The 27,470-nt window shown below is 43.5% G+C and overlaps 1 protein-coding gene across 1 annotated transcript in view; it reads right to left on the minus strand.

The window, feature by feature from the left end:
• Positions 1-674: 674 nt before the first annotated feature.
• The window catches only part of ZC3H6 (zinc finger CCCH-type containing 6), a 58,794-nt gene continuing 31,998 nt past the window's right edge, over positions 675-27,470 (minus strand). Inside the window, exons 3-12 of the mRNA XM_082242510.1 lie at positions 27,267-27,365; positions 25,566-25,776; positions 20,590-20,723; positions 16,045-16,158; positions 14,532-14,643; positions 13,495-13,604; positions 10,564-10,634; positions 6,798-7,156; positions 4,766-4,864; positions 675-2,669 (exon numbers count right to left, since the gene is read on the minus strand). Coding sequence (XP_082098636.1) covers positions 1,165-2,669; positions 4,766-4,864; positions 6,798-7,156; positions 10,564-10,634; positions 13,495-13,604; positions 14,532-14,643; positions 16,045-16,158; positions 20,590-20,723; positions 25,566-25,776; positions 27,267-27,365 — 2,814 coding nt within the window. The 3' untranslated portion in view covers positions 675-1,164. The remainder of the gene's footprint in view (positions 2,670-4,765; positions 4,865-6,797; positions 7,157-10,563; positions 10,635-13,494; positions 13,605-14,531; positions 14,644-16,044; positions 16,159-20,589; positions 20,724-25,565; positions 25,777-27,266; positions 27,366-27,470) is intronic.

Here is a 27,470-nt window from a genome sequence, read left to right on the forward strand (position 1 = left end):
TGCTGTGCTGAACATAGCCTGTGCAGAGAGGGCAGAGCTGTGAGAGGAACCAAACAGGTCCATTAGCTAAAGGCTGCCTGTAGAAAACTACAGGAGGGGCGGATAAAAGACCAGTCACTCTGCACTAGAAGAGAAAGCTGACGTGACTGGTCTGAATACAGGAAGCTCCTGCATAGTGGCAACATTTCTCAATGGATTACTGCACAGATCTGGAAGAAATAGACAAAAGTTATCAAAACTGAAGAATACGCATGCCTCTTATAGATAGAAAATACTTGACTATCCAGGACTTCAGCTTTATTATGGAATGCACCAAAAGGGAAGGACATAACGACCTTCTTAACCCTCTTCCTCATACTGTCAGCTACCTGATGGAAGCTTCACTGTAAAGTTCATTTATTAATAGAGGTGACAGCTAGAAATACAGAATTAAATTCTTTGTGCTACCAGGCGCTCATAACCTACTAGAAAGGTAGGACACCTCAAGAGCCCTCAAAACCCAGAGCCCTGTAGTATATTAACATAGCATATTTGGACTTCCCCAGCCTCTCAACAGAGGGACATCCTGGATCACACTGTGGGGTGTGTTAAGGATGGTCGTTAACACTGATTTTACCAAAACCAGAAGGTAAATACGCCAAAAGGGTATCTGAGGATCTGTGGTCTCGCCAGAATTTCTAGTAGGTCATACTAAATGGCACATGGCACTAATCTAATATACAGATGTTCTGATTTCTACCGCTCTCTTGTACGTTTGGTTTTAATGTACTGACCTATACATTTCTTTAACTCTGTGTCTTAAAGTCAATATAGCTAATTTACAATATATTGCTTTATACCATACAGTCATACGAATGTGCCAATAGATTGTACACGTGTCATTTTCACATTATGGCCTATGTACAGTAAAAGTGCGTTACTGAATCCTATTTTGTAAAGTATAATCACAAAATTTACCATTACATGAGAGTCTGAAATACAACACCACGGGATGCACTTGGCGCAGCTTATGCCCGCATTGAAATAAACCAGATGTAGATCAGAGATGCGGTCATAATATATAAATAAATAGGGGTGTGGAATAAAGCCAGATAGAAAACGGTAGGGGGGGGGGGGGGGGGTGAACAACTATGTACAACGTGGCTTCACCAGTATAGGTTTCAGTTAACAAAATGGAGAAGCTGTGGGGTCAAAGGTTTTGAAAACATCTTTCAAGGGCTTGTCATCTTCAGGCTCAGCCTCAGCCTCAGTGTTAGTATCCGATACCTGGCTGGCAGGTCCCGTTGACTTGGTTTGCCTTGGATCGTTGTACTGGGGCCTGATAAGTCCTGATAAGGCCTGGATTGGCAGGTTATGAACTGCTGGTGCAGCAGCTGACAGTACTGCTGGAGGTTGATCTGCTGTTTCGAGTTTCTCATCAGAGTTCTCAGGCTTGTTCTCGATATCCTCAGGACTCGGAGCATCTTTGTCTAATGCCAGTTCCTCAGTTGAGCTAACAGGTTGCTGCACACTGTCCATTGCTTCAGGCTCAGCAGATGGCCTGTTCGTATTGGCAGGCTTCTTCTGATGGTCTTCGTTGTCTCCTGTCTCAGTGGACAAAGGCTCTGAAGAAGTGGCTGCACTATCACGAGGACTGTACAAACTGATATTCTTCAGTATTGACCCTGGGGATCCCAGTCTACTACTTGATGGGGACAATTTAGGAGTGTATGTTGAAAGGACATCTTGAGCCGGTTTAACCAATGTTGGTGATGACCCCATAGCTGACCTGGCTGCCAAGCGGGGGTCAACTTTTTGAGGCACCAATTCTTTGACCGTCGCAGCAACAGGTTGGGTATCGGAGCTCGGAGACCGGTGAAATCTCGATTGAAGGCTTTTCTGAAGCCGAGGATCACTCGGTTTATTTGCAAGCAAGTCGGCTGACTCTGTAGAGGTACTTCTGGCTGCCATATTGGCTTGTTTTGCTTTTGATTCCAGTCTTGGATCCAACCTTTCCAACCTTGGATCAGGGCCAGAATGGAGAACTTCGCTCAGACTCCTTGACCTGTTAAGTCTCTGATCTGCTATAAGTGGCGGCAATGGCAAATTTATTGAAGATACAGGGTCAGGTTTAGGAGGGGGTACAGGAAGTAAATCTTCAGGTGCCCAGACAATTAGTTTTGCAAAGTGGGGTTTGGCTAGTAGAATGTCCATTTTAATGTGGCTGAACTGTCTCAGCTTACGTCGGGGGTCCCTCAGAGTAACACCTGGTAACATTTCTAATGGAATAACAGCTGCCTTCTCTCTCAGCTCCCTCTCAGCATCTTCATCATCTTCATCCACCACTTTCTGCTGCTGCTTGGCAATAACCCCAGGCTGAACAGGTTGACTGACCGTGGGGGTCTCATTCAGTTTCATTTTTCTTGGGTCACGAGCCACTCTTGGGTCAGCAGACACATTCTCTCCCTGATGGCCAGGACTTTGCCCCTGAGAGGGTCTTACTCGAGGGTCAAAAATCGGCCCTGACACCGCCCTGTCTTTTATCAGCCTTGGGTCATTAATTTGAGGAACCAACTTTTGCTCTGTGGAGTTAGCCCGTGCCAACTTTGCTTGGTTTCTAAGTGTTTTTAGGATTGAACTCACACCACTGCCATCCTCCTCCTCACTGCTGTACCAGTTTGCAAACTCATCTAAAAATAAAAGAAAGAATAAGAGGAAAGTATAATACGATGATCAGGAATGTAGTACTAGAATGTGTGCATCTAATACCTAAAACATTGCTCAAGAATGAAAATCTATTATCTATTTTGTCCCACTGTTAATATTAGAAAAAAAATGAAAACTCTTTTTAAAATGATTGCAAAGAAAAGAATAAAAATCAACAGGTTTATTCTTACTTGCTCTTTGCAATGAAATTGCAAATGGCAGTCCCAGACCTCTTCTCGGGTCCCCCGCTGGCGTTCTGGCTCCCTCCCTCCACCAAGTGCCCCCATAGAAAGCCATTTTGTATGGGGGTACTCGTGCAGGCTCGCTCCCGAGCCTCGCTGAGTGAATCAATTAACACAGACAGCAGGACTCCACCCCGTCCCCTACTCCTTTGTCACTGGCTTTGATTCACAGCAGCGGAAGAAATGGCTCCCACTGCCTCAGCAAAGCTTGAGATACCAGGAAGTGAGGGGGAGATGAGCTGGAGATGTGCGCAGTGCTGGATCGAATGAAGGCTCATTAAAAGGGGGGCGAAGGAATGCATCAAGGTAAAAAAATGTTTAGGCTTTATAACCACTTAAGTAAAAAAAAAAAAAAAAAAATATATATATATATTTCACGGCTATAGCTGCCAACCAGTAGTAAACTAAATACTTTTGACTAACGGAGTGCAATTCAGCAAATCAAGCAGTCTGTTGGTAATCAAGTGAGTTTAAATAAGTTTGTTTTTCTACTTCTACAAAAATGGGTTTTAATGTTAACGTTATTATGTATTGTGCCAATACTATAAACCGTGAATACTGTTAAATTTTGCAAAATCTAGCATGACCCCCTGAACCCAGGAATTATGTATGCTAATGCATACTTTTTTCTACATATAGTGCAATGTGCGCACCTCTCTTTAGGTCACAGAGACATCTGTACTGTACTTTTATTTTTTTTGGAAGAGGGGACATTAAACTGCCAACTTAGGTGGCAACTTTGGATTTTAGAGGACTCTAGGAGCAAGTTTCTGCTCCATCTTTCAAAATCGTTGGTATTTAAAGGTACATCATAATATTTCATGATCACACATTTACTTTAGAGAGAACCTGTAATGTTCTAGGTGCAGGAACACAAAGCAGCTAGTAACCTGTGTACCTAGTGAAAATGTATGGCCCTCTGCCCATCTCTGCCTGGGCAGAGGTGATCAAACACACTCTGCTTACCATAGGCAGCTAACTTCACTAAAACTTGGCTGGTTTCATCACTGAACAGGAAAAAGTTGGCAACTCTTAGCCACAAAGAAATTAAATACTATTACCAGCGCTGCAATCACATAGAAACCTTGTAGGTAGCTACTGTTGTAAAGTGATAATCACTGTCAAGTATTAAACAGTTACTCATTGAGTTGTTGTGGGAATTAGTGCCGGTTCACATTTGTGTGATCACAGAGATCGCATGTAATTATCACCGCGATCGCATGTAATTCGGAGCACACTGCTCCTAAAATTACATGCGATCTCTGTGTGTTGCAAATTCAGCCATACAGTTTGTATGGCTGAATTCGCACCGCAATCACAATGAAACACGCACAGGACCCTTTTTTTGGTCCGCAGCAGAATCGGATCGCATGGTGGTTCACCCTAGTGCGATCCGATTCTGTGTGAACTTTCAGATCGAACTCCAATATGCGATCTGATCTGGGGGTGTTGTTAACTGCTAAATGACACCCCCAGCGTATTGCATATGGCAGTGTGAACTGCCAGGGGTGCAGATGCGATGTGGGAACATGCTGTATATTCGCAGCGTTCCCGCATCGCAGAAATGTGAACCGGCACTTAGGGTTTTCATCTCAGCCTCAAAGTTAGAGAAAGTCAGGTAACAAAATAATACACTATATAATGACAAAAAAGGCTTTCTTGCTAATAAATGTATGTGTGGGCATTGTATTGTCCCTGAGGCAGGGCTTTAAACATTTAAAATGGAGTATAGATTTACTTTAAGGAATGTCTTCTTCTTATGTGACATACTTTAATTGCTGTATGTACATTTCAGGAGATTATGCTGTCTGAGCCTATACAATGAACTGTGTACATACCTTCATCTCTGCTCACAGATCTTTGCGGGGGAGGAGGCTGACTGGTTTCTGCAACATCTAGGTTTTTGCCAATTCTCGAGAACAAAACTTTACACACAGCTGAAAATAAATATGTAACAAACAATTAACAACTTAGTGGGCATTAAAGTATTCAGACAACCATGAAAGATTTCCTGTCAAACCCCTTTAGGATATAAAATGTAAAATAAACTTTCCTAATTAAGCGTTTCCCAAACCAAAGTATAGACTTGTTTCCTATACAACACATGCAAGTTCCAAAAGCCAGTGTTACCTAATAAGATGCAATTAAAAGAAAAAACTCCTTGTTTAATTTTTCAAGTAACACCCAATTTCCTTTAGGTGTCTTTACTTCATTTTCTATACACAAGCAGTGCAAGTATTCAGTCGGAGATAAGGCATACGAGTATATTTTGGCAGAAGCGTGTTTCAGGTTTCATATTAAAGCCAAACTCCAGGATTGCAGCCACTTTGTATAATGTGCTGGATTACTAGAGGTTGAGTCCAAAGAGCAATGCATTCCACCTTATGGATTTATCTATTTAATTCACAATTTGTATTTTCATCGCTTATACTTCTGGCACTCCAATGCTGCACCTGCTGGTCTTATCACTTTTATTGATATCAGACATTGTTTGGCAGTAGCTAAATCCACGAGATGGCATTCATCTTGCTGAACTTAAAAGAGAAAAATGTTTTTTTTTTTTTTTTTTTAAATCATACTTACCTAGGTGAATGCAGAATCGGTCTGATGCTGCATCTACGACCGAGCATTCAAACACAGCCAATCGCTTGCTTCTTAGAGCTCCCTGAGAAGAGAGCTGGTGACTGTCAGTCCCCGTTGTCTGCTCTGCCCACCCCCACACTCACTGGAACGCTAGTCTTTGGAGGGTGCAGGAGTGGCCAGCTTAGGCTCTTAGCAACTCACTGAAAGGCTGAGCAGGGTGCCAATCCTGGTATGTGGGCAAAATCCCAACCATATGTTCAATATATTTCCCGAGCCTGGACTGGCTCTATGACGTCAGCCAACAGCAGACTTCAGCCTGTTTGCTGAAAAGGGGTCAGAGGAGTGCAGAACAACCTGCACCGCCTGTGATCCACAGGAGAAGTACAGCCAAATGAGCTCCAGTCTCCTCCCCCCAACAAAAATACTATAGCTGCTGACTTTTAATATAAAGACACTTACCTGCCCAGGGGTCCAGCGCTGTCCTCACCTGAGCCTATTCTTCTCCGGGCTTCAGGTCCCTAGCACCGATATCTTAGCTAAGAAAATCTTGCAGCTTCACACTAACGTTGTGCAAACCACTTCGCTTTGTGAATGGTCCAGCAGTCTTCTGGGACCCGTAATGTCTCCCAGAAGGCTGTGGTTTGGGGGGGGGGTGAACCTCCACTTGGATCGCCACAGCGATCCAGGCAGAAGTAGAAGCAGATACCTGTCAAAACCAGGTGTTCACTTTTCCCCTCCAAAAAAAAAAAAAAAAAAGAAACGAATTGCAAAATGATAAAGAGGAGGGGGGAGGCAAACAAGCGAACCTTTTGGGTGAAGTTCCGCTTGAACTAATAGTATATCATCACATTTACAAAGTGGCTAAACTCCTATAGTTAAGCTTTAAGAATTGTGGATACATGTAGGCACCCATGTTGCCCCTTCAGTAAAATTTATACATCTGTAATTAGCATTTTAGGGTATTATTAGTTATTATTATTAAAGTTCTACATTTTTTAAACGCTTTATTGGAAGAGTAACATACTTTTATAATTAGAACAGAATAGCATTCTTAGATATACAGCAGACCATATTTCAAAATATTGTAAGTAGGTGGCACTTCTGGTGGAATCTGGAAATTTAGCTCCTGTTCGCGGCCAAACCATAGCTAAAAAGGAAGGGATTCTAGAGCAGAGGATACATTTAAAAATCAAAAATGCTGTTCCACATTTGGCAAAGTAGATCTGAATGTCAAAACAAGTTAGAAGAAACTTTCATATAAGACAAGGAACAACAGATGTAACTTACATTCTGATAGGTTTGTAGACTGCACATGGTGAACAGCCTGCTGGGAGTAGTAGTTATCATAGTATCCAGGAGCATTCTGGGAGTGCTGATAGCTGTTTTGCGGTTGCATGCTGTGTGTTTTCTCTTCTCCAGCTTGGAGAAAAGGGGGTCCAGGAGTACCATTGCCATCCCTCTGGTGGTTTTGGCCGTGGCCTTGTGCTGAAGACTGGTTGAATGGTATGTTCATTCCCTGGTTGCCATACATTGGCATGGACAGTGGTGGGGATATCATAGGTCCTGGTTCTGGGAGGGGCTCTGAGTTGTACATTGATGGGTGGTTTCCAACAAATGGCATGTATGGCTGGTTGTAAAACTTCCCTCTACAGTAAAAAAAAAAAAAAAACATGGCAGAGTTAGTCATGTGACTATAAATGACTAACACTACTATCATGTGACCACTGCAAACATTAGTATTCAGGAAAAATTCCTGTACAACGTGCAAAAAGTTAATGCTTCTTTACCAATGAGTGCTTGATCCTAATTTATGATTAATGCCTTATTGAACCTTCAGTTTAAATTGGCTAAATACATTCAATGTGCATTGATACATAAGGGGTTTAATGTCTTACAGTTCTTTTTTTTTTGCCTGAGAACAAAAGCCTGTCCCCTGCCAGCAGCGCAAAGTAGGACACAAGTCCTCTGTGTGAAAGCAGTGGTCTCTCTGGGAAAGTCTGATGTCCCCTGCTGAATAAGACCTATAGCTCTACAATCCGTAAAGCTCATTTTTCCTAGTGATTCCAGAACTATAGCTATAAGGGGGGGGGTGATTTATGCAAAAGGATTACTGCTTCCCCACATAATAAAGCAAGGGTCCTACTCTACACCAAGCTGGCAGGGGGAAGGCTTTTCTACTCAAGCTATGACTGATTTTTAAACAACACAAACTAGAAGACTTTGTACACCTTTTGATTTGATGCATTTGGAATGCATTTAGTTAGTTTATAGGCTAAGATCACCTTTCAAAAAATAAAAAATAAATAAATTCACACACTGTATCTTTGGAGAGAAAATAAAATGTGCGTTTTATTTTTACAGGAGCCTGCATGACACGGCTGTGAGGGTGAAGCCTTGTACAGCATATGCACCATGTTACCCTCTAAATATTAGTGTAACATGGTGCAAAAGGTGAACCTAGCCCTTAAACTGAAAGTTCAACTGGGCCTTTAGCAACAATATATTAAAATAGACCTTTGCAACCCAACATTTAAATCTGATACATACAATGGTATTAACATTTTTGTACTCCGTACAGCATGCAATGAGGGGCTAAAGAGCACAATTAATTTTCCTTAAAAAACAGACACACGCCACTGTCACTGGGACCCTTATTTATTGCTATAGTGGAGTACTATGGTGACCCTCTGTCTGTCATAAAACCATGCCCCTTATAACAGCAGCATTTTATCCATTCCACAAACTTGCATGCTTCTTTACCTCTGTTTCAGCATCTTTGCCATATATACCAAAACTATTGGGACGCCTGCCTTTACACGCACATGAACTTTAATGGCATCCCAGTCTTAGTCTGTAGCGCTCTGACCTTAACCTGATAGAACACCTTTGGGATGAATTAGAGCGGAAACTGCAAACCAGGCCTGTCCAGCATCAGGGCCTGACCTCACAAATGCGCTTCTGGAAGAACGGTCAAACGTTCCCATAGACACACTCCTAAACCTTGTGGACAGCCTTCCCAAAAGAGTTGAAGCTGTTATAGCTACACATGGAGGGCCAACTCAATATTGAACCCTACTGACTAAGACTGGGATGCCATTAAAGTTCATGTGCGTGTAAAGGCAGGTGTCCCAATACTTTTGGTAATATAGTGTGTATATATATACTGTATATATAAACATTTTGGTAATATAGTGTATATGTAGACTGCTCCTCTCCCTAAATTCAGTCTAAAGCTAGATACACACAATACAGTTTTCTTTAGATTTTTCCTTTAGATTTACCATATAATATGAGGTCAAACCCAAACACTTAATATTTATGCAATCAGGCAGGCCCTTGCACTTCATAGTTGAAGGTAAATCTAAAGGAAATTGAACAAAAGGTGTACAGTGTGAATCCAGCTTTAGACTCATCAAATATTCTATAGATGTAATGACACGGATGAGGAACCAACAAAGAATCAGATTGGCAGCTAAGGGTGGACAAATTAATTTACAGTTTACAAACCATGGTGTCCAACTCTAACGTTAGGTCTACTTTATAGCTGTATTTACATCTTTGCAAGAGTTGTATTGCGTTAAAACATACATTTTACTCTGTTTTTGCAATGTATGTTAATGTGCAATAAGTGTGCTATTCATTCTGAATGGCAACCCAATGCACACATACAATAACAATAAACGCCTCTGAGGATCGCACCCAGGGATCTGCAAAACAAACCCCTTCAGCAGACAATCCCACTATGCTAGCCCAATAGGTCCCCTTCGCTCAACCTTACGGATATCGGACATACCTTCACCCTACAGATCGGGAATATACCTTTTTCTTCCCGCCCCACAGCTCATTCTCTCATATTGACAATTTTTTTTGTTTCCTGGGCGCATTCCCTTTAGTGACTTTCTTGACCACTGACCATTGATTCCTAGTGGAGGAATAATGGAAGGAGGCACGCAAAGCGGGATGCAGTGAGTTTGGAAAGAATTTTTGATGATAAGGATGATGGGCCTGTAAGAACCTGGGAGAAGGGGATCCTTCCCGTTTTTAGCTATGAGTTTGATGGGTGCTTGAGAGCCAGAAGTCCTCGGCCCACATGGATTTTTAGACATGGCATAAGGTATCTGGGATGAACTCCAACATCAGCTTGAAGAATTCTGTGGAGAATCTGTATGGGCCAGGGGCTTTCCCTGTAGAGAGGGATTTAGAGGGGTTTTTAGAGTCTCCAATTGTTCAGGAGATAGAACAGGTAATATGATATCCCTGTGAGTAATTTGTTTGCCGCTTCCATGTCGATAGGATCTTCAGAGTAAAGGGACATGTAATAGTTATTAGGGTGCTGATCTCAGAGGGTACACCTTTACCCTCAGCTTCTTTAGCAAGGTAGTGGTTGCCCTGTGGCCCAGTCTCTGAAGGGAGGGGATCATGCTCTGCTTCAGTATGTCACAGTTTATGTTGGCATTCATGGTTCCCTCAATGAACTGTAGCTCCCCAGTGCCGACACCACTCATGCAGCTCCAGACCATGACACTCCCACCACCATGCTTAAGTGTAGGCAATATTTTATGATCCAGTCCTGTGATCCAGAGAGTGAAGATCTAATCTTACTTTATTTGTAGAAGTAGAACTTCGTGTATTTACACAGCCTCTGGGAATATTCATAACTTTTACTGCACTCGATTCTGAAATTCGTGAGGAATCATTGTGTTTGTATTTGATTTCTGTACGACCTAAGCGTCTTCCAACTAAATATGTAGGAATACCTAATAACTGAAGTTCCTGCTAACAAACGCAATAACGCTTTAACATTTTCAATACCACATCTGAAAAAAAAAAATAATAATAATAATTCTACAGGAGTGCGATTTCATATTATAGGGCCTGCTGTCCTTAGGACTAATGGCTAGCTAGACAGCATACACACCAGAAGCACAAGTTCAGCCTAGTAGTTGATCGAAGCAACTCAGCTGGTGTCATCCCTGGGATCTGAGCCTATGCAGCAAGCCTAAAGCAAAATGGACAACGTACAAACAGCATAGGGTAAGCTGATGATACCAACCCATGTCGTGGCGCCTCTTCTTCTTCCTCCTCCTCAAGCTGTAGCTGTTTTTCCTCTTCTGCATTTAATACCTACAGCCAGAACAAAGATTTGTGTAATACATTTTTTTAGAAAGATGCGGTCATTAGATGGCTCCATATAGTAAACATATCACTACATATCTGAACTGTTTCTATAAAAAAGAATGTATAGCACAAAGGGGTGTCTATTGGGGGCGGCCTGCACTGTCAAAACAAGCTCTCTGTAAATCACTATTATCTGGGAATCATTTATCTCTCACTCAGTATAGTTGTCTTCACTACTGTTTTCCCTTTCATCATTGTAAATACATGATGATTATTTTATATTCTTCTGTTTTCATTTCTGTTTGTAGCAGCAGTTACTTATGTATAAATTCACACCGAATTCTTAAAAATGCCATCAGCCATGATTATTTTATGCTTCATTCTTGCCGTCATTTAAGGCTCCATTTCCACTGTTGCGACTTGCTGTGCGACTTGACACATGTCAAGTCACACAGCAAGTCAAAAGTCATTCATTTCCATTTGGCCCGTTCTCACTGCCACAACTTGAGTTGCGGCGACTTGAAAAGTAGTTTGTGCACTACTTTTGGGCCGACTTCAGTGCGACTTCCTTCTATAACGAGGGACAAGTCTCACTGAAAGCCGCGAACAAGTAACACTATAGAGTCGCGCTAGAAGTAGCACGACTCTGTAGCCGCAGCAGTGGAAACAAAGCCTAAGACACTTTAGCAAATGCATATATGAATATATACATTACACAATGATATGACAACTGAAATGTTTATCTCTGCACTCTACACCATGGCCTGATACATTTCCCTGTGATTGAAACATTAGTGTGCATAGGATGAATAAACAAACTCACTTCAAATGATTCTTTAAAGTGTATGTAAAAACAAACCTTTTTTTTTTTAGAAGGGATAGAACCCATCCAGTTTTATTTCTGTCTGTGTGATGTTCATCCTCATCCTCCTGGAGACCTTTGTCTCCATACAGAATGTGATTGAAAATGTAACATCCCATAAGAACAGGGGATGAGAGAAAATTTTCCACTGTAGACAGATGTCCAACTGACAGCCGTCTAAGAGCTGTCCACTCATTTTGAAGAAATCTTGGCTTACTTCCTTGCCTTGTGTCTGGGAAAGGAAGTGAAGGGCAATCTCTCCAAGGAACACAGACAGCAAGAAAAAGAAGAAAGTTTGACAGGTGTCTTCAGCACTCCCTATTCTCTCCACAATTATCTTTAAGCGGTGGTAAATTACGGGCTTTAACCACTTTACCACCGCCCACAGTAATATTACTGCGGCAGAGTGGCTCGTTATCGTCTGACGACGTAGTACTACGTCGTCAGACACTCCCCCTTCTGGGCGGCGTTTGCGCGCCGCCGGAGGCTCGCTCCCACTGTTTTCAGTCACAGCGGGAGTCGGGCCAGGGGAGGAGCAGCGGCGATCGCCGCCGCTCTTCCCCCGATCATCGGGGATCTAGTGTGGAGATCCGCCCGCCTGTGTAAACACAAGCGGGCGGATCTCCATAGTGACAGGGAGTGACAGATCGGACTGTTCAGCATAGCTGGACATCCGATCTGTCCATGACTCACTCAGTCACCTCCCCCCCCCACACGTCAGTAAGCACCAGGCATACATTAACCCCTCCCTCTCCAATAAAATTAACCCCTTCCCTGCCAGTGTCATTTTTACAGTAACAGTGCATATATATATAGCACTGATTACTGCAGTAATGTCACTGGTACCCCCAAAAGTGTCAAAAATGTCAGTCAAGGGTCCGATCTGTCCGGCGCAATGTCGCAGTCCCGCAAAAAAAAAAATCGCAGATCGCCGCCATTACGCGTTAAAAAAAAAACCACCAAAAATGACAGAAATCTTTCCCTTTGTTAGTAAACGCAATAACTTTTGCGCAAACCAATCAAAATACGCTTATTGTGATTTTTTTTACCAAACATAGGTAGCAGAAAACAAATTGGCCAAAATTTTTTTAAAAAATTGTTTTTTACATTTTTTTGGGGGGGAATTTCATATAAAAAACTGTTAAAAATATTGTTATTTTTTCAAAATAAACGCTCTTTTTTTGTTTATAGCGCAAAAAGTAAAAATCGCACAGGTGATCAAATACCACCAAAAGAAAGCTCTGAAAAAAAAGGACATAAATTTCGTTTGGGTACGGCTTCGCACAACCGCGCAATTGTCAGTTAAAGTCGCACAGCGCCGAATCGCAAAAAGTGGCCTGGACGGAAGACAGCAAAATCCTCCGGTGGTAAAGTGGTTAAAGCAAAAAATAAATCCCCTGCAAGGCAATGGCACAAAAGTTTAAAAGCGGAGTTTACTACCGATTTAACATAAAGTTTTGGCTTTTTATACACTTGAATTTGAGTTGTTGCTCGATACTTCCGCAAAGTAGAAATTAGTTACTTCCTGTTTGATATTTTTGTCAAACAATTCTAGGGGAAGACAATGTCCGCTGACGCCCGCTGCCGTCCGCATCCGATCCTGTCCGTGAAATCCGGACGGATTGGAAACCATATTTTCGGACAGAGCGGACATCCGACTCCCCATAGAGAGCAGCGGGGCTCTGACACCTCCATCTACGCACCCAGAGTGGAGAGGGAACTGTCACCTGCCTGCTCAGTGGATCGATCCTCCGCTGAGCAGCACAGAGTCCACCGATGGAGTGGACCGTGTGAAAGGAGCCTAAAAGTAAACATAGCCTGTGTCATGTAAAAAGTAGCTGGTTCCACCAAAAAAAAAAAAAAAAATCTAAAACAGATGAGGGCCACCAAGAAGGAGGGTGACAGAGCTGCATATAGCCCCCAGTTTGACATGCATGCTCTATAGTAGCACACAATGTGTGGGAGCTTTACAGTTTCTCAGAAATGATTATGTTGCTTACTCACCTTGTTCAGTAACTCTCTGGAGTCATCATTAAGAGGCTCATGGGAAAATTTGCAGTTGTCTCCTTGGTAGCACTTTGCTCCAGTATGGTAAAATTTGCATGGAAATTCATGTACAAGGCAGAAAAGTTAAGTAGAATAAATTTAGGAACAAATTTGTCAACTTACAGTGTAATTTTGCCAGCATACCTATCCTCTCCCAGATCATTTCCAGCCACTGCAGCATACGGATTAAATAGTATTCTCACTCTTATATTGATGAAAATTGTTTATATTAAGATATTGATTACCAAATTTTTTTGGTCATCTTCTACAATAATGACCCTTAAGCTTGGTATACATGGGCCAAAAATTGGAAGAAAACAGTCCATCAGGAATGGGCCATCTTTCAGTACATGTGTACAGCCCTCTGTCCAAAAGAAGACTAGCTTATTTCAAACTGTAAAGCCAGTGCATATCGGTGTGTTCTGGTGGGTGGGTGAAGGGAAGGTAAGGCTGTCCCTGTCACAATAGCACAGCAGGGGAGATCGCTGCACTAACATAGTTTGCTATAGTACAGTAATCTGCCAAGTGTTTTTCATTCAGCCTGCTGGGCTGAACGAAAAAAAAAAAAAAAAAAACCTCATGTGTACCCAACTTTATCCAAACACAACTTGTAATTAGGGTATGTGCACCGGTTAGTAACTCTATGGGAATTACCTGTACCTGATAATATTTCCATACACCTGCCTCTCTTCTCTGTCCCCTTGTGTATCTGGTTCCCATACAGGTGAAGGCATTGCAAAAGCACAAACAAGTACAGGTTAAAGCTTTTTGCCAACCCACCCAAAACACAAAAGCCTTTAAAGAAAAACAAACCATTGGTTACTGTGGCCCAAGAGGCAAGATGAGGTTACCATGTTTCCTACTGGAGCTACTATATAAGCTTGAATTCCCTCCAGAATGCACTCCAGCCATTACAAGGGTGCATTCCTCTCTGCACAAAAATAAGAACAAAAATAAGCAAATAAATAAAATGAAGTTGTGCCTTGAAAGGATATCATGCATATAGATGCAGTTCTCTCCTCTGGTGCAATATCCTTGTATATAAAACTTACAAATTTCTTTCTTCTTTTCTATCTCTGCATCATGATCAAACTTACACTGCTCCCCCTAAAAGAAAAAAAAAAAGCCTAAAAATATGATCAAAGTTAGGCAAACACAGTACGTCACATTTACCTGGCAGTTGTGTGTATTATCTCTTCAGACATGGAAAAAAAAAAAAAAGAAAGCTCATCCTAAAGGCCAGTCTCTGTGCACAATCAGCAGTCAGACCATCTTACATACTCTGCACATGATGAACTGCAAATTTCTAAAATGTTTTAGTCTAACAGTCCAGAAAAAAAAAAATACATGTGACTAAAATAACTGTGAAGTTTTAATAACATGGAAAGATGCGCTAACCATCATGTGCAAAATGCAGTAAGGGCTCTTTCACACGGGCGGTCCAATCAGATCCGCCTGTCAGTTTTTTAGGCGGATCTGATCGGATCCTCCATGTATCCCTATGGGGCAGCGGATGTCAGCGGAGACACCTCCGCTGACACCCGCTGCCATCCGTATCCGATCCTGTCCGTGAAATCCGGACGGATGGAAACCCTATTTTCCATCCGTCCTGGGGATCGGATGAGAGCGGACAGGCGGTCCGCTCTCATCCGATCCCCCATAGAGAGCAGCGGGGGCTGAGACACCTCCCTCTCCGCTCTGCAAGCGGAGACGGAGCTGTCATCCGCCGGCTCAGCGGGGATCGCGGATCGATCCCCGCTGAGCAACACGGATCCGCCTATGGAGGCGGACCGTGTGAAAGAGGCCTAACTCTTTAACAAGCATAATTTTTTTCTGGTCACATTCTGCATGATACATCAGCTGCTGTATTTAGCACATCATCAGTGCAGTTTGCAATATTTAGCGACTACCACTTGTCCAGCATAACGTATATGTTCACCTTTGTAAAAAAAAAAAAAAAAATGTACATCTTTTTGCAGGTTAAAAAAAAAAAAAATTGCATTTATTATTTCTTTTACTAAGAGCCTGCAAAGCACTGCACCAGCGATCAGCAGATTGTGGATGCAATGCAGCGCACACTGTGTAATCCCTCTTATGGGCAGTCAGTTACACACTAACAGGAAGAGACCATTTACTACCTAGAGAGCTCAACAGCGCTATGCTAGTTTATTGAGATCTACAAGCTGACAGCCGCAAAGGGTGTCAGTTCTTGTAGTTCTCACATTAACATGTGAATGAATGATGCAGCTGGGCGGGTGGAGCACCGCACGGCTGTGTTTTGTTTAAATTGTGACCGTGTGTGCGGGGAGAAGATCGGTGCGGGGGGTGCAGAAAATAGTAACGTTACACCCTGAATATGAGTGTAACATGTTATAAAAGGTGAACCTTGCTGCTGATTTATTGTTAAAAAAATTGCACAGAAGTTTATAAGCATTGCTCATAGAACCTGACTGGTTGCCAAGGGTCACATCAATTCCCATTTTCTTTTTAAAAATGATGCCTATTTACCTTAACACATCGCCGTTCCAGGAAATATTTGCAAATCTGTTTTCCATTTCGTTCCACTGTATGCTGATTAATGAACTCTTGACTCATGGTCACCCATTTCTTGGGTTTATGATCCTGCTAGAGAAAGAGTGATATCACAATTTTCAGTTAACTGATAAAGTACCATCAGAATGACGCATAATCAATTTGATTAAAAATCAAAATGCACATAGTCTAATTTCTCACAGAGAGTGTAATATGATTTTATTTATTTTGTGATATACAGTTTATTCAGTGTATAATATATAGAGGAAATATTTAAAGTGGTCCCCCCCCCCTTATAAGTATTATATATACAGTAGGGAGAGAGAAGCATGCACATGTATGGTAGTCCCCCTCATGATACTGTTTCATACCTTGCTTCAGGGAGGCTGTTTTATCTGCTGATGGAAATAATGCTTCCTGAAGTTGAGCTGGCAGATAAAAGCCTATGCAACCTGATAATCAGATACAAGGTGGCCTGTTCCCTCAACATTGCAGCAGGAGTTTGCACTGGCAAGAACTGTACATTGGTCTTGTTAATTGGTTGACCTGTGGTACACTCCCCTCTGCCTTAGCACAACACTAGCAAATGCATTAGTTTTGGTGGTCCAAAAATTAAACCAAAGAGTAAACTCATGCATACCTTGGTCTGTCTCTGCTAAATGGATGCTAGGCCACTGAGCAGCAGAATGCACAGTGGCCAACCTGATTTTAAGAAAAAATTGGATTTTTGACTTACCGTAAAATCCATATCTCTAATGTTCATTGACGGACACAGCTCCTGATTCTTCTTAACCGTTGGGATATACTGCCCCCTACAGGAGTTGGACACTAGGCAGAAAAAAGCTATGCCTATCTACGCCTATAGGCAGTCCCAGGGGGTATACACCCACTCTCAGCTATAGGCACTCAGGTTTGTTACAAGCAGTGTCAGAAGAAAGCCAACTCCAGGGGTGGGTGCTGTGTCCGTCAATGAAAATCCGAGAAATGGATTTTACGGTAAGTTAAAAATACCATTTTCTTTTTGTTCATTGACAAACACAGCTCCTGCTTCTTCTTAACCATTGGGATGTCCCAAAGCAGTGTTAAACATGAGGGGTGGGAAAACATCAGAAAAAAAATCCCCAAGCCAACCAGCTAAAATAGAGCTCAAACCATAAACAAGTGGAGCTCATCTAAAAAACAATACACCCTCAAAGAGGACCAGGTCCTCTAAACAGCAGCCAGCAAAACCTTACAGCCAAAAGAAGCATCCGCAGATGCCAACACAGCCACTTTACAAAAAACTTTCTAAAAGTGTGCACCGATGTCCAGTCGGCCGCCTTGCCAAACCTGCATCACCGACGCTTGAAGACGGAAAGCCCAGGAGACACTAAGCATCCTAGTAGAGTGCACCTAAACAGGGAAAGGAGGAGCCTGCCCCCTGATGCAATAGGTCTGAACCACCGTCTGTCTGATCGATCTGGAAATGGTCGCAGAAGAAGCGGACAACCCTTTGTGAGGTTCGTCCGTGAGCACAAATTGAGAATCTGACTTCCTAAAAGGCCCTGTAGCTGCCAAGTACACTCTAATTGCCCAGACCACATCCGAGATATGCAAGGCAATTTCCTTTAGATGTTTAGGCCTGGGACACAGGGAAGGCAACACAATGTCTTCATTCAAATGTCAGTGAGAGACCACCTTGGGAAGGAATGACGGACAGAGGCAAAGCACCACCTTATCCTTGTGAAGCACCATAAGGGGAAGGACAGGATAACGCCGTCAGTTCTGACAACCTGCATGCAGAGGTGATAGCCACCAAAAAAGGCCACTTTCTGGGGCAACGTAAGCAGGGAAACCTTCCAAATATTTTCAAAGAGAAGCTTCAATAGAGCTGAAAGCAACACAATAAGATTCCAGGGCGGCAACTGAGCCCGCACTGAAGGAACCAAATGTCAGAGACACCAGGGAGTGTGTGGCCAAAGGTCCTTGGAAAAAGACCGCCAAAACCAGATACCTGGCCCTTGATGGCACTCAAGGCCAATTTTTGTTTAACCCCCCTTGAAGGAAGGTTAAGATCTGATCCACTGAGAAGGAGCAAGGATGAATCCCAAGAGACTCACACCACGCAATGTACGTCTTCCACGTACGATGGTAGATCTTCCTAGAGGCAGATTTCCAAGCTTTTAACAGCGTAGGAATCACAGATTCAAACAAAACTCCCCCTTTCAGCAACTGGCGTTCAATAGCCAAGCAATTAAAGAAGGATGGAAGGTTGGTCCTTGGGACAACAGATCCTCCCTGTGAGGAAGTCCCCAAGGAGCATCAGCAACCAGTCGTACCAGATCGGCATACCAAGACTGGCGAGTCCAGTCTGGAGTCACTAAAATGACTGGAATCCCTTCTGCCTGAATCCTGCACAGGTGTCGTGGCAGAAGTTTGAGAGGGCTGGAACGAATCAGTCAGCCCACATTAGAAAGCCAGCTACTTACTGAGCCACCAGGACACTTCTTGTGCCCCCTTTGTGACTGACATAGACCACGGCCGTGGCATTGTCTGAATGAATTCATACCGGATACCCCTGAAGACGATTGTCCAATGAGCCAGACAAAGTCTGATCGCTCTGAGTTTCAGTACACTAATCGGCAATCTGGGCTCTGCCAGAGTCCAGACCCCTAAACATGTCTGTGCTCGGGAGGCCTCCTCATCCAGACAGGCTGGCATCCGTGGAGACAACCGCCCAGAACAGGAGGAGAAGACTTTTCCCTGTCAAAGTGCCAGAGAGCGAAGCCACCTCAAGTGACCGTTGGATCCTTGACCCATTTCAACAGAATCTCTTTAGCAGAGATCTTGTGTGGAACTGTGCAAACAGACCACCTCAAGGGTGGACACCACCAGGCCCAGCACGCGCATGCAAGCCTGGAGGGATGACCATCTGCTGAAACAACAGAAGCTGAATTGCCTCCTGCAATGTCTGGAGTATTTCCAGAGGAAGAAACACTCTGGCTGAGGCTAAGACCAGAGTCAGACCCAGATAGGCCATTTTATGTGGACAGAACCAAAGCAGACTCCCTCAGAGTTCCCAGAGTTTGCAGTAGTCCATCAGAGCAGCCAGAGACTCTGCTCGCAGAAAAAGATCGTCCAGGTACCCCAGTACCATGATCCCCGCTGATTCAAAAAAAGAAAAAATGCCAGCCACGGGGCAAACATTCCTTTGAAGACCCGAGGTGCGGAGGTGAGACCAAAGGTCAGCACTACAAACAGATAATGCGCCTCGTCCACGCAAAATGAAGGAACCAGCACATAGAATGTGTAGGTAGACGTCCTTGATGTCGAAAGAAGCGAGAAGAAATCCCCCTGATGTAGGGACGCCATAACCATGTGAATGGACTTCATGCGGAACTTCTGCACTCGCACAAAGCAGCTTAGCGCCTGGAGGTCCGTAAACCAGCTAAGATGTCCCCAGATACGGGTGAGGGAGCCCCTTCATGCAGAGGCAGCCTTGTCCGCAAAGCTGGAAGAGCCCGCTTGTGGCTTGCCAGACCAGGTCCTCTTGGAACCTCTAGTGTAGGCCCTGACTTTTACTCCCCATCTTGAGATCCCGAGAGAGGAAGAGGCGGCCCGGGTGTCCGACTATCCCAGGAAGGGGCCCACATCCACCCAAAAACCCTCCAGGGGTAGTGGGAGATTAGCTACTTACCACACCAGGAACCAGGTTGACACCGCCCAGGACAGGACACCGCTCGGTGCTGTCGGCCAGAAGGAAACGCTGCGACTGCGACATACAAAGCCAGTTCATATGCGTCCTAAGGAGACATTTAACTCGCAGGCCATCCCCCCTCTAGCGTGGAGCTGCGGTCTGCACACACTCCCTGACCAGAGTGGGGGGACCCTAAGGATCTATATTATCCAGTTCATCACCCAGTCCGGCACTTGATTGTAGTTCTCACAGGAACAAATTAAAAAAAGAGGAAAAATATTCCATTTAAAATGAAAAAATTGCCCGGACCAGAACTAGGTCCTTACTCCTGACTAGGCAGAAAATATAACTGAGTGCCTATAGCTGAGAGTGGGTGTACAACCAGTGGGACTGCCCATAGACGTAGTCAAGCTTTTTCCTTCCTAGTGTCCTACTCCTGTAGGGAGCAGTTAAGAAGAATCAGGAGCTGTGTCTGTCAATGAATGAAAGAGAAACCTGTGTCACCCACTTTAATGATTTAAAATGAATAGGAGCAATGAGACAGATTATACAACAGCCTTATTACAAGGCTACAGACTGATTACCTAAATTACACAATTTTAACTAGAAAATCTGTTTACCATAATGTAAAATAGCCTGCATTTGCTTTTTCTTTGAAGGCTTTTTATCTTACTTATCTACATGGATTTTGCAGAAACAGCATACTAGGCATTATCAAACAAAGCAGGGAATACAGAGATATAGGTACCTTTCAAAAAATAGTTCTCAGCAAGCAACAATATACACAATGTTTCAGTACAAGGTAGAGACATGCTACATCAGCTTTTGATTTATCTGGGCCTTACCTCTTGATAGCCATCTTGATAATAGGGTCCTTTGTGTCCTCCTCGGCCTCTACCTCTATCCTTACGTATCATCATCTTCTTATGAGGACCACCTCCTCGACTATAGTAATAACCTTTTTGTGGCTGCTCCCCTCCTGGGAGGAAACAAAATAATAAACAGCATTTGTAAATATACAATTTTGAACAAATTCTAAAAGCTTTATAAAAATTATATTGATGCGAAAAACATTTAGCATATGAGAAACTAGCTAGACGAGACGTTTAACTCGCCAGCCAGCTCCCGTCCAGTGAGGCCATGTCGCGGCCGACTTAGCGTGGAGCTGAGGTCGGGTCACGCTCGCTGCCTGGATTAGGAGACCATAAGTATCTAGGATATCCTGTCCGACGCCCAGTCCGACAGTTGATAGTAGTTCTTACAGGAACAGAAAATAAAAAAAGGAAAAGCTGGATTTTTGTCTTACTGTAAAATCCATTTCTCTGATGTTCATTGACGGACACAGCTCCATATCTCCTTTGACCCTTGGGTTATGCTGCTCTCTATAAGAGTAGGATATTAGGTGGAAAAAAATGTACTGCGCCTATAGGGCCGTCCTAGGGGTACACTCCCACTTCCTGCTATAGGACTTCAGTTTTCTAACAACCAGTGTCAGAAGAACACATAACCCAACTCAACAGAGGGGCGGGTGCAGTGTCTGTCAATGACCATCAGAGAAAAGGATGTTACGGTAAGACAAAAATCCAGTTTTCTCTTTCGTTCATTGACAGACACAGCTCCATATCTCCTTTGACCCTTAGGACATCTCAAAGCAGTGTCAACATGAGGGGTGGGAAAAAGCACAGCAATAAACATTTCCCAAAAGGGCTAAACGTAGCCAACCAGGTAAACCAGGAGCTCAACCAGGAACAACTGGAGCTCACCTACCGAAGAAAAATACACCCTCAAGAGGCAGGAGCCTCTGCAACAGCAGCCTGCAAAAGTATGCGGCCAAAAGCAGCATCCACAGATCCGAGTATATCCACCTTGTAAAACTTTGTGAGTGTGTGCACAGACGACCAGGTGGCCGCTTTGCAAACCTGGACCACTGACGTTTGATGACGGAAGGCCCAGGAGGCACTAAGCACCCTCGTAGAATGCACCATAACAGGGAAAGGAGGAACCTGACCCTTGATGGAATAGGCCTGTACCACCGTCTGCCTGATCCATCTAGAAATGGTAGCAGCAGATGCGGCCTGCCGCTTAAGAGAGCCATCCATAAGGACAAACAAGGAATCTGATTACCGAAAAAACTCAGTCGCCGCCATATACACCCCGATTGCCCAAAACACATCCAAGGAATGTAATCCAATCTCTTTAGGATGCTTAGGCCACAAAAAAGGCAACACGTCTTCATTCAAGTGGAAACCAGAAACGACCTTAGGAAGGAACTGACAGGGACGTAGCACCACTTTGTCCCTGTAAACTATCAGGTAAGGTGACCGACAGGACAACACAGCCAATTCGGACACCCTGCGTGCAGAAGTAATAGCCACCAAAAAAGCTACCTTCTGTGTCAAAGCAAGCAGAGGAAGTTCACGTATATTTTCAAAAGGCAGTCTTTGAAGAACCGACAGTACCAAATTTAGGTCCCACGGAGGCACCAGGGACCTAACTGGAGGAGCCAGGTGGCGTACCCCCTGAACGAAAGTGTGAACCAAAGAATTTGTGGCCGATGGGCGTTGGAAGAAGAGTGCCAAAGTGGAAATCTGGCCCTTGATGGTGCCCAGGGTCAAACGCTGATCTACACCTCTTTGAAGAAACTCCAGCATACGGGACACCGAAAAGTAATGGGGGGAAACCTCCCGAGACTCACACTAAGTAACGTACGCCCACCAAACTCGAAGATAAATTTTCCTAGAAGTAGATTTTCAAGCGTCTAAGTGTAGGAATCACCGAATCCGACAAACCTCTATCCCTCAGTACCTGGCTTTCAAAAGCCTGGTAGTTAAAGCCACCGACCGTAAAGCAGGATGGAAGATCAGTCCTTGAGACAAAAGATCTTCTCCGAGAGGGAGTCTTCAAGGGGCATCGGCTACCAGTCTTACTAGGCCTGCATACAAAGACCGTCTGGGACCACCAGAATGACTGGAATCCCTTTTGCCTCGATTCTGCGCAGAAGTCTCAGCAGAAGTTGTAATGGAGAAAAGGCATACATTAGACAATACGGACCCCAAGGTGCCACCAGATGATCAGAGGCATCGGTCAGAGGATCCCGAGACCTTGCCACAAACCTCTGAACCTTCCTGTTGAGACGAGAGGCCAAAAGGTCCACATCGGGAGTCCCCCCCGGAGACACAGTTGATGAAACACCTCCAGGTGAAGAGACCATTCGCCCGGATCCAGCGCCTGCCGACTGAGGAAGTCCGCCTGCCAATTTTCCACCCCTGGAATGTGCACAGCAGAAAGAGCTGGAACAAAGCGTTATGCCCACCTTAGAATGCCGGCCACTTTTCTGGACGCCAGGGCACTTTTGGTGCCCCCTTGGTGATTGACATATGCCCCAGCCATGGTGTTGTCTGATTGAATCCTTACCGCCCGCAGGGACAGGCAAAGCTGGATCGCCTGAATCTCCAGGACAGACTTGATTGTATTTCAGAAAACAAAAGAAAAAATTTCCGTTTAAAAAAGAAAAATGCTAGGACCAGAGATCCCAGCAAGGAACTAGGCCTTACTCCTGACTAGGCAGAAAAAAACTGAAGTCAAATAGCAGAAAGTGTATATCCCGTAGGACGGCCCTATGGGTGTAGTCAATTTTTTTCCGCCTAGTGTTCTACTCCTATGGAGAGCAGCATAACCCAAGGGTCAAAGAAGATATGAAGCTGTGTCCGTCAATGAACGTAAGAGAAAATCCCATTTAAAATGGAAAAATGCCAGGACCAGAGACCCCAGCAAGGAACTAGATCCTTACTCCTGACTAAGCAGAAAAAAACTGGGTGCCTATAGCAGGAAGTGGGAGTATATCCCCTGGGACTGCCCCATAGGCGTGGTAAAGTTTTTCCTACCTAGTGTCCTACTCCGGTAGGGGGCAGCATAACCAATGGTCAAGAAGATTCTGGAGCTGTGTCCGTCAATGAACGAAATAAAAAATAAAATTGTGCCAGTCTCCAATTATATATGGACCTAACTGTGTGTATATATACTCTAATTTATCCCAAAGGTGTTCTTTTGGGTTGAGATCCTCCAAGTCTTTATGGTCCTTGCGTCATGTTGGAACAGGAAGGGACCATCCCCAAACTGTTCTCACAAAGTTGGGAGCATGAAATTGTCCAAAATATCTTGGTATGCTGACGCTTTAAGAGTTCCCTTCACTGGAACTAAGGGGCAAAGCCCAACCCCTGAAAAACAACACTGCACCATAATCTCCCTTCACTAAATGATTTGGACCAGTGCACAAAGCAAAGTCCATAAAGACATGAATAAGTGAGTTTGGGGTGGAGGAACTTGACTGACCTGCACAAAGCCCTGACCTTAAACTAATAGAACACCTTTGAGATGAGTATGCGAGCAGACTGCGAGCCAGGCCTTCTCTCTAACATCAGTGACTGACCTCACAAACACTCCCATAGACACACTCCTAAAAACCTTGTGGACAGCCTTCCCAAAAGAGTTGAAGCCGTTATAGCCACAAAGGTTGGGCCAACTCACTATTGGACCCTACAGAATAAGACTGGGATGCCAATAAAGTTCGTGTGTGTGTAAAGGCAGGCGTCCCAATACTTTTGGTGTGTGTGTGTGTGTGTGTGTGTGTGTGTACACTAGGTGGTAGAGCATGTATGACACTGTATAGGGAAAATAAAGTTCATGCATAAAGTCCCAGTAACATCCAAAGATGCCAGTCCAAACAGTGTGAATCCTCAATCGTTCATCACCACAAGGAAGAAGGAACCTTCACCTCACCACTGTGCACACCCCTTTGGTTGGACAGTGGTGAGGTGGAGGTTCCTTCTTCCTTGTGGTGATGAACGATTGAGGATTCACACTGTTTGGACTGGCATCTTTGGATGTTACTGGGACTTTATGCATGAACTTTATTTTCCCTATACAGTGTCATTTATTTATTCATTTGGAGTTTTTTTGAAGTTCATTTATGTGTGGACTAAGTAGCGCTGCTAGTGTGTCATTTTACGTGTAGCTACATGCTCTACCACCTAGTGTATACACCTTGTTTACATATTGTCTATACCTTATAGCAGTAGCTGATGTTAGATTCTTTTCAGACATAGATTAGTCTTTTTTAGCGCCGGGTGAGCAAGTTGTCCCCCGTTGTTCCCTTGTTATCTTGCTCCTATTTGTGTGTATATATATATATATATATATATATACACACACACACACACACACACACACACACACACACACACACACACACACACAAAGTTTATTTATATTAACAGCTGGTCAGACACTTTGGTCAATGAAAAACTGTTTGTGCTGGTGGTATGAACACTAACAAGAATATAACATTCACATTGAGGATCATAAATTTCTACAAGGCACTCTGCGCAAGTTGTTTTTAGAGAATAGTGATATCAAGAAAGGTTGTTTTGTAAATTAGCTGAATTAAAAGATGCTCTACAACTCAGATATCCAACAGCTGTCATCTGCCACTTGACAGGCTGTACTATTCAATAAGAACACAGCATGCAAAGCACACACTACAGTGCAATGTCAGTAAGCAATCAGATGGAGTGGAATGGAAGGGCAGAATCATTCACAGCTGTAAGTGTGCAGCCTCCAAGAATTCTAATGTATCCCAGGCCATAAAAGGCCAATCCTCTTTAGATGAAGAAGACTACCACAGCAAACCAAATAACTCAGATAAAAAGACTAGAATGTGAAGTGAAAGGTAACAGATTTGTCAATGTCAATGAGCTGATAACACAGAGAAGTAACCAGTTCCGGTTTGTGATTTAATTTTGTGTAATATGAAAATGTTTACCTAGTTCTCCCCCTTTCATACCCATCTTTTTATAAGGAGGGGGTTCTCCCATGTTCGAGGTTTCCTTTGCTTGTCTGTAGTGTTTCAGCTGTTCTGCATAGTCATCCTCATCTTCTTCGTTGTAGTTGCCATCACTGTAATTACTGTAGTCATCATAACTGGAAATATTTTTCTTGTGGGATCCCATGTAACTCCCAGGTCCATGGCCGTGCTGTAAGACAGTCGACACTACCTCTGTTAATAAATCTGTGTTTCTTCCAAATAAAGTACCCAACATATTAAGGTTAGAACCCCCGTTAGGTTTTAGATTAAAAAATAAGTTGTTATTGCAGCTTGCCCCTGTGTTGGGTAGGATTTCTCCTTGCTTCCTGTTCTGAAACCCAACAAATAGACATGAAGGAGTATTTTCCAAATGAGGACACAGGCAGCAGTAAAAAGCTGGCAGAGGTTTAAACTCTTCCAAACTCTATATGGACAATAAAGGAAAACCATAATGGCGTCTTGCCAATGTTATTTTAACTGTTAGCATTGACATGATCTTGATTTTTGTTAATAAAAAAAGTTTAGGCGGATGGGGATTACCACTTATTTACCCCCCCATTCACTTCCTCTTTCCTTCTTCCCCTTATTTCCCCTCCCCCCTTTCTTTTCTTTTTTCTACTACTTCTGTTCCCTCCTCCCTTTTCCAGTATCTTAGATGCCCACATTACTCCATTGGGTGCACTCGTTGCACTTATTTTGATTTTTGTTAATAAAGTTTAGGCGGGTGGGGATTACCACTTATTCCCCCCCCCCCCCCATTCACTTCCTCTTTCCTCCCCCCCCTTATTTCATCTCCCACAACCTCCCCCCCACCCTCACCCTTTTTTTCTTTATTCTACTACTTTTCTTCCCTCCACTCTTTTCCCCCTCAATTTCCCAGTAGCTTAGATGCCCACATTACTCCATTGGGTGCACTCCTTGCACTGAGTGCCCCCACCTAAAATGCCCATATTACTCCATTGGGTGCTCTCCTTGCACTGAGTGCCCCCACCTAAATGTCCTCTTTTTTATAGGACCTAGAACCAGAGCCTCTCCCCCCAACAGAGGCACATTTAGAGGCTCCAGCTAGACTAGAAGTCTATATGTGGCTCCCTGCATACGTGCTATATACCAGGATATTATGGTACAAGTTCTGATGGACTTACCCAAAGTACTCGCTCCCTCAGAACTTGCCCGTTCTACATACCTGCTGTGAATATGCTCCCTTTTATCTATATCACACACATTGTCTGAACATGTTCGCAACTATCAATTCTATTGGACATTACTGAAGTTGTAAACAAGCTTAACATTAGTCTTAACGGTAAGAACAACAATGTAAACGTTTCTGGTATTAATATATTGTGCTCTTTGGGGTGTCAAAGTCCAAAACTATTCTGCACAGTCACTTTTAGGCTGCATTCACACTTGAGCATAGCGTTTTACAGCATTTTTTTACCGCAATTTTTACCACGATTTTCAGTAGGTTTTTTTCGGGCGTTTTTGGAGGCAGGCATTGACATCTATCAAAAACGCTGGTAATCAGCCCAAAAAGAAGCTCGTGTACTTTTTTCAGCTACAGGCGTTTTGCAAAACGCTCAGATGTGAACAGGGGCCATTTAAATGAATGGGGTTTTACTTGTTGGGCGTTTTGGAACGTTTTTTAAACAAAAACCTTACCTGCGCATAATGGGAATCATAATCTCTGTACACGGGAGGTTTGTGAGGCCTCTCTGAATGCTCATCTGAATCATAGCTGTCTGAGCTGTTGTCGCTATGCTGTAACATAAAGACATAAAAATCCGTCAAAGACCATGATGACAATAATAATAATGACAATATAAATGAGAAACGGTAAACAACATTTAATCAATACAAACTATT

Source organism: Pelophylax lessonae (genome assembly GCF_965119305.1).
Source record: "Pelophylax lessonae genome assembly, chromosome: 13".
NCBI classification, from domain to species: Eukaryota; Metazoa; Chordata; class Amphibia; order Anura; family Ranidae; genus Pelophylax; species Pelophylax lessonae.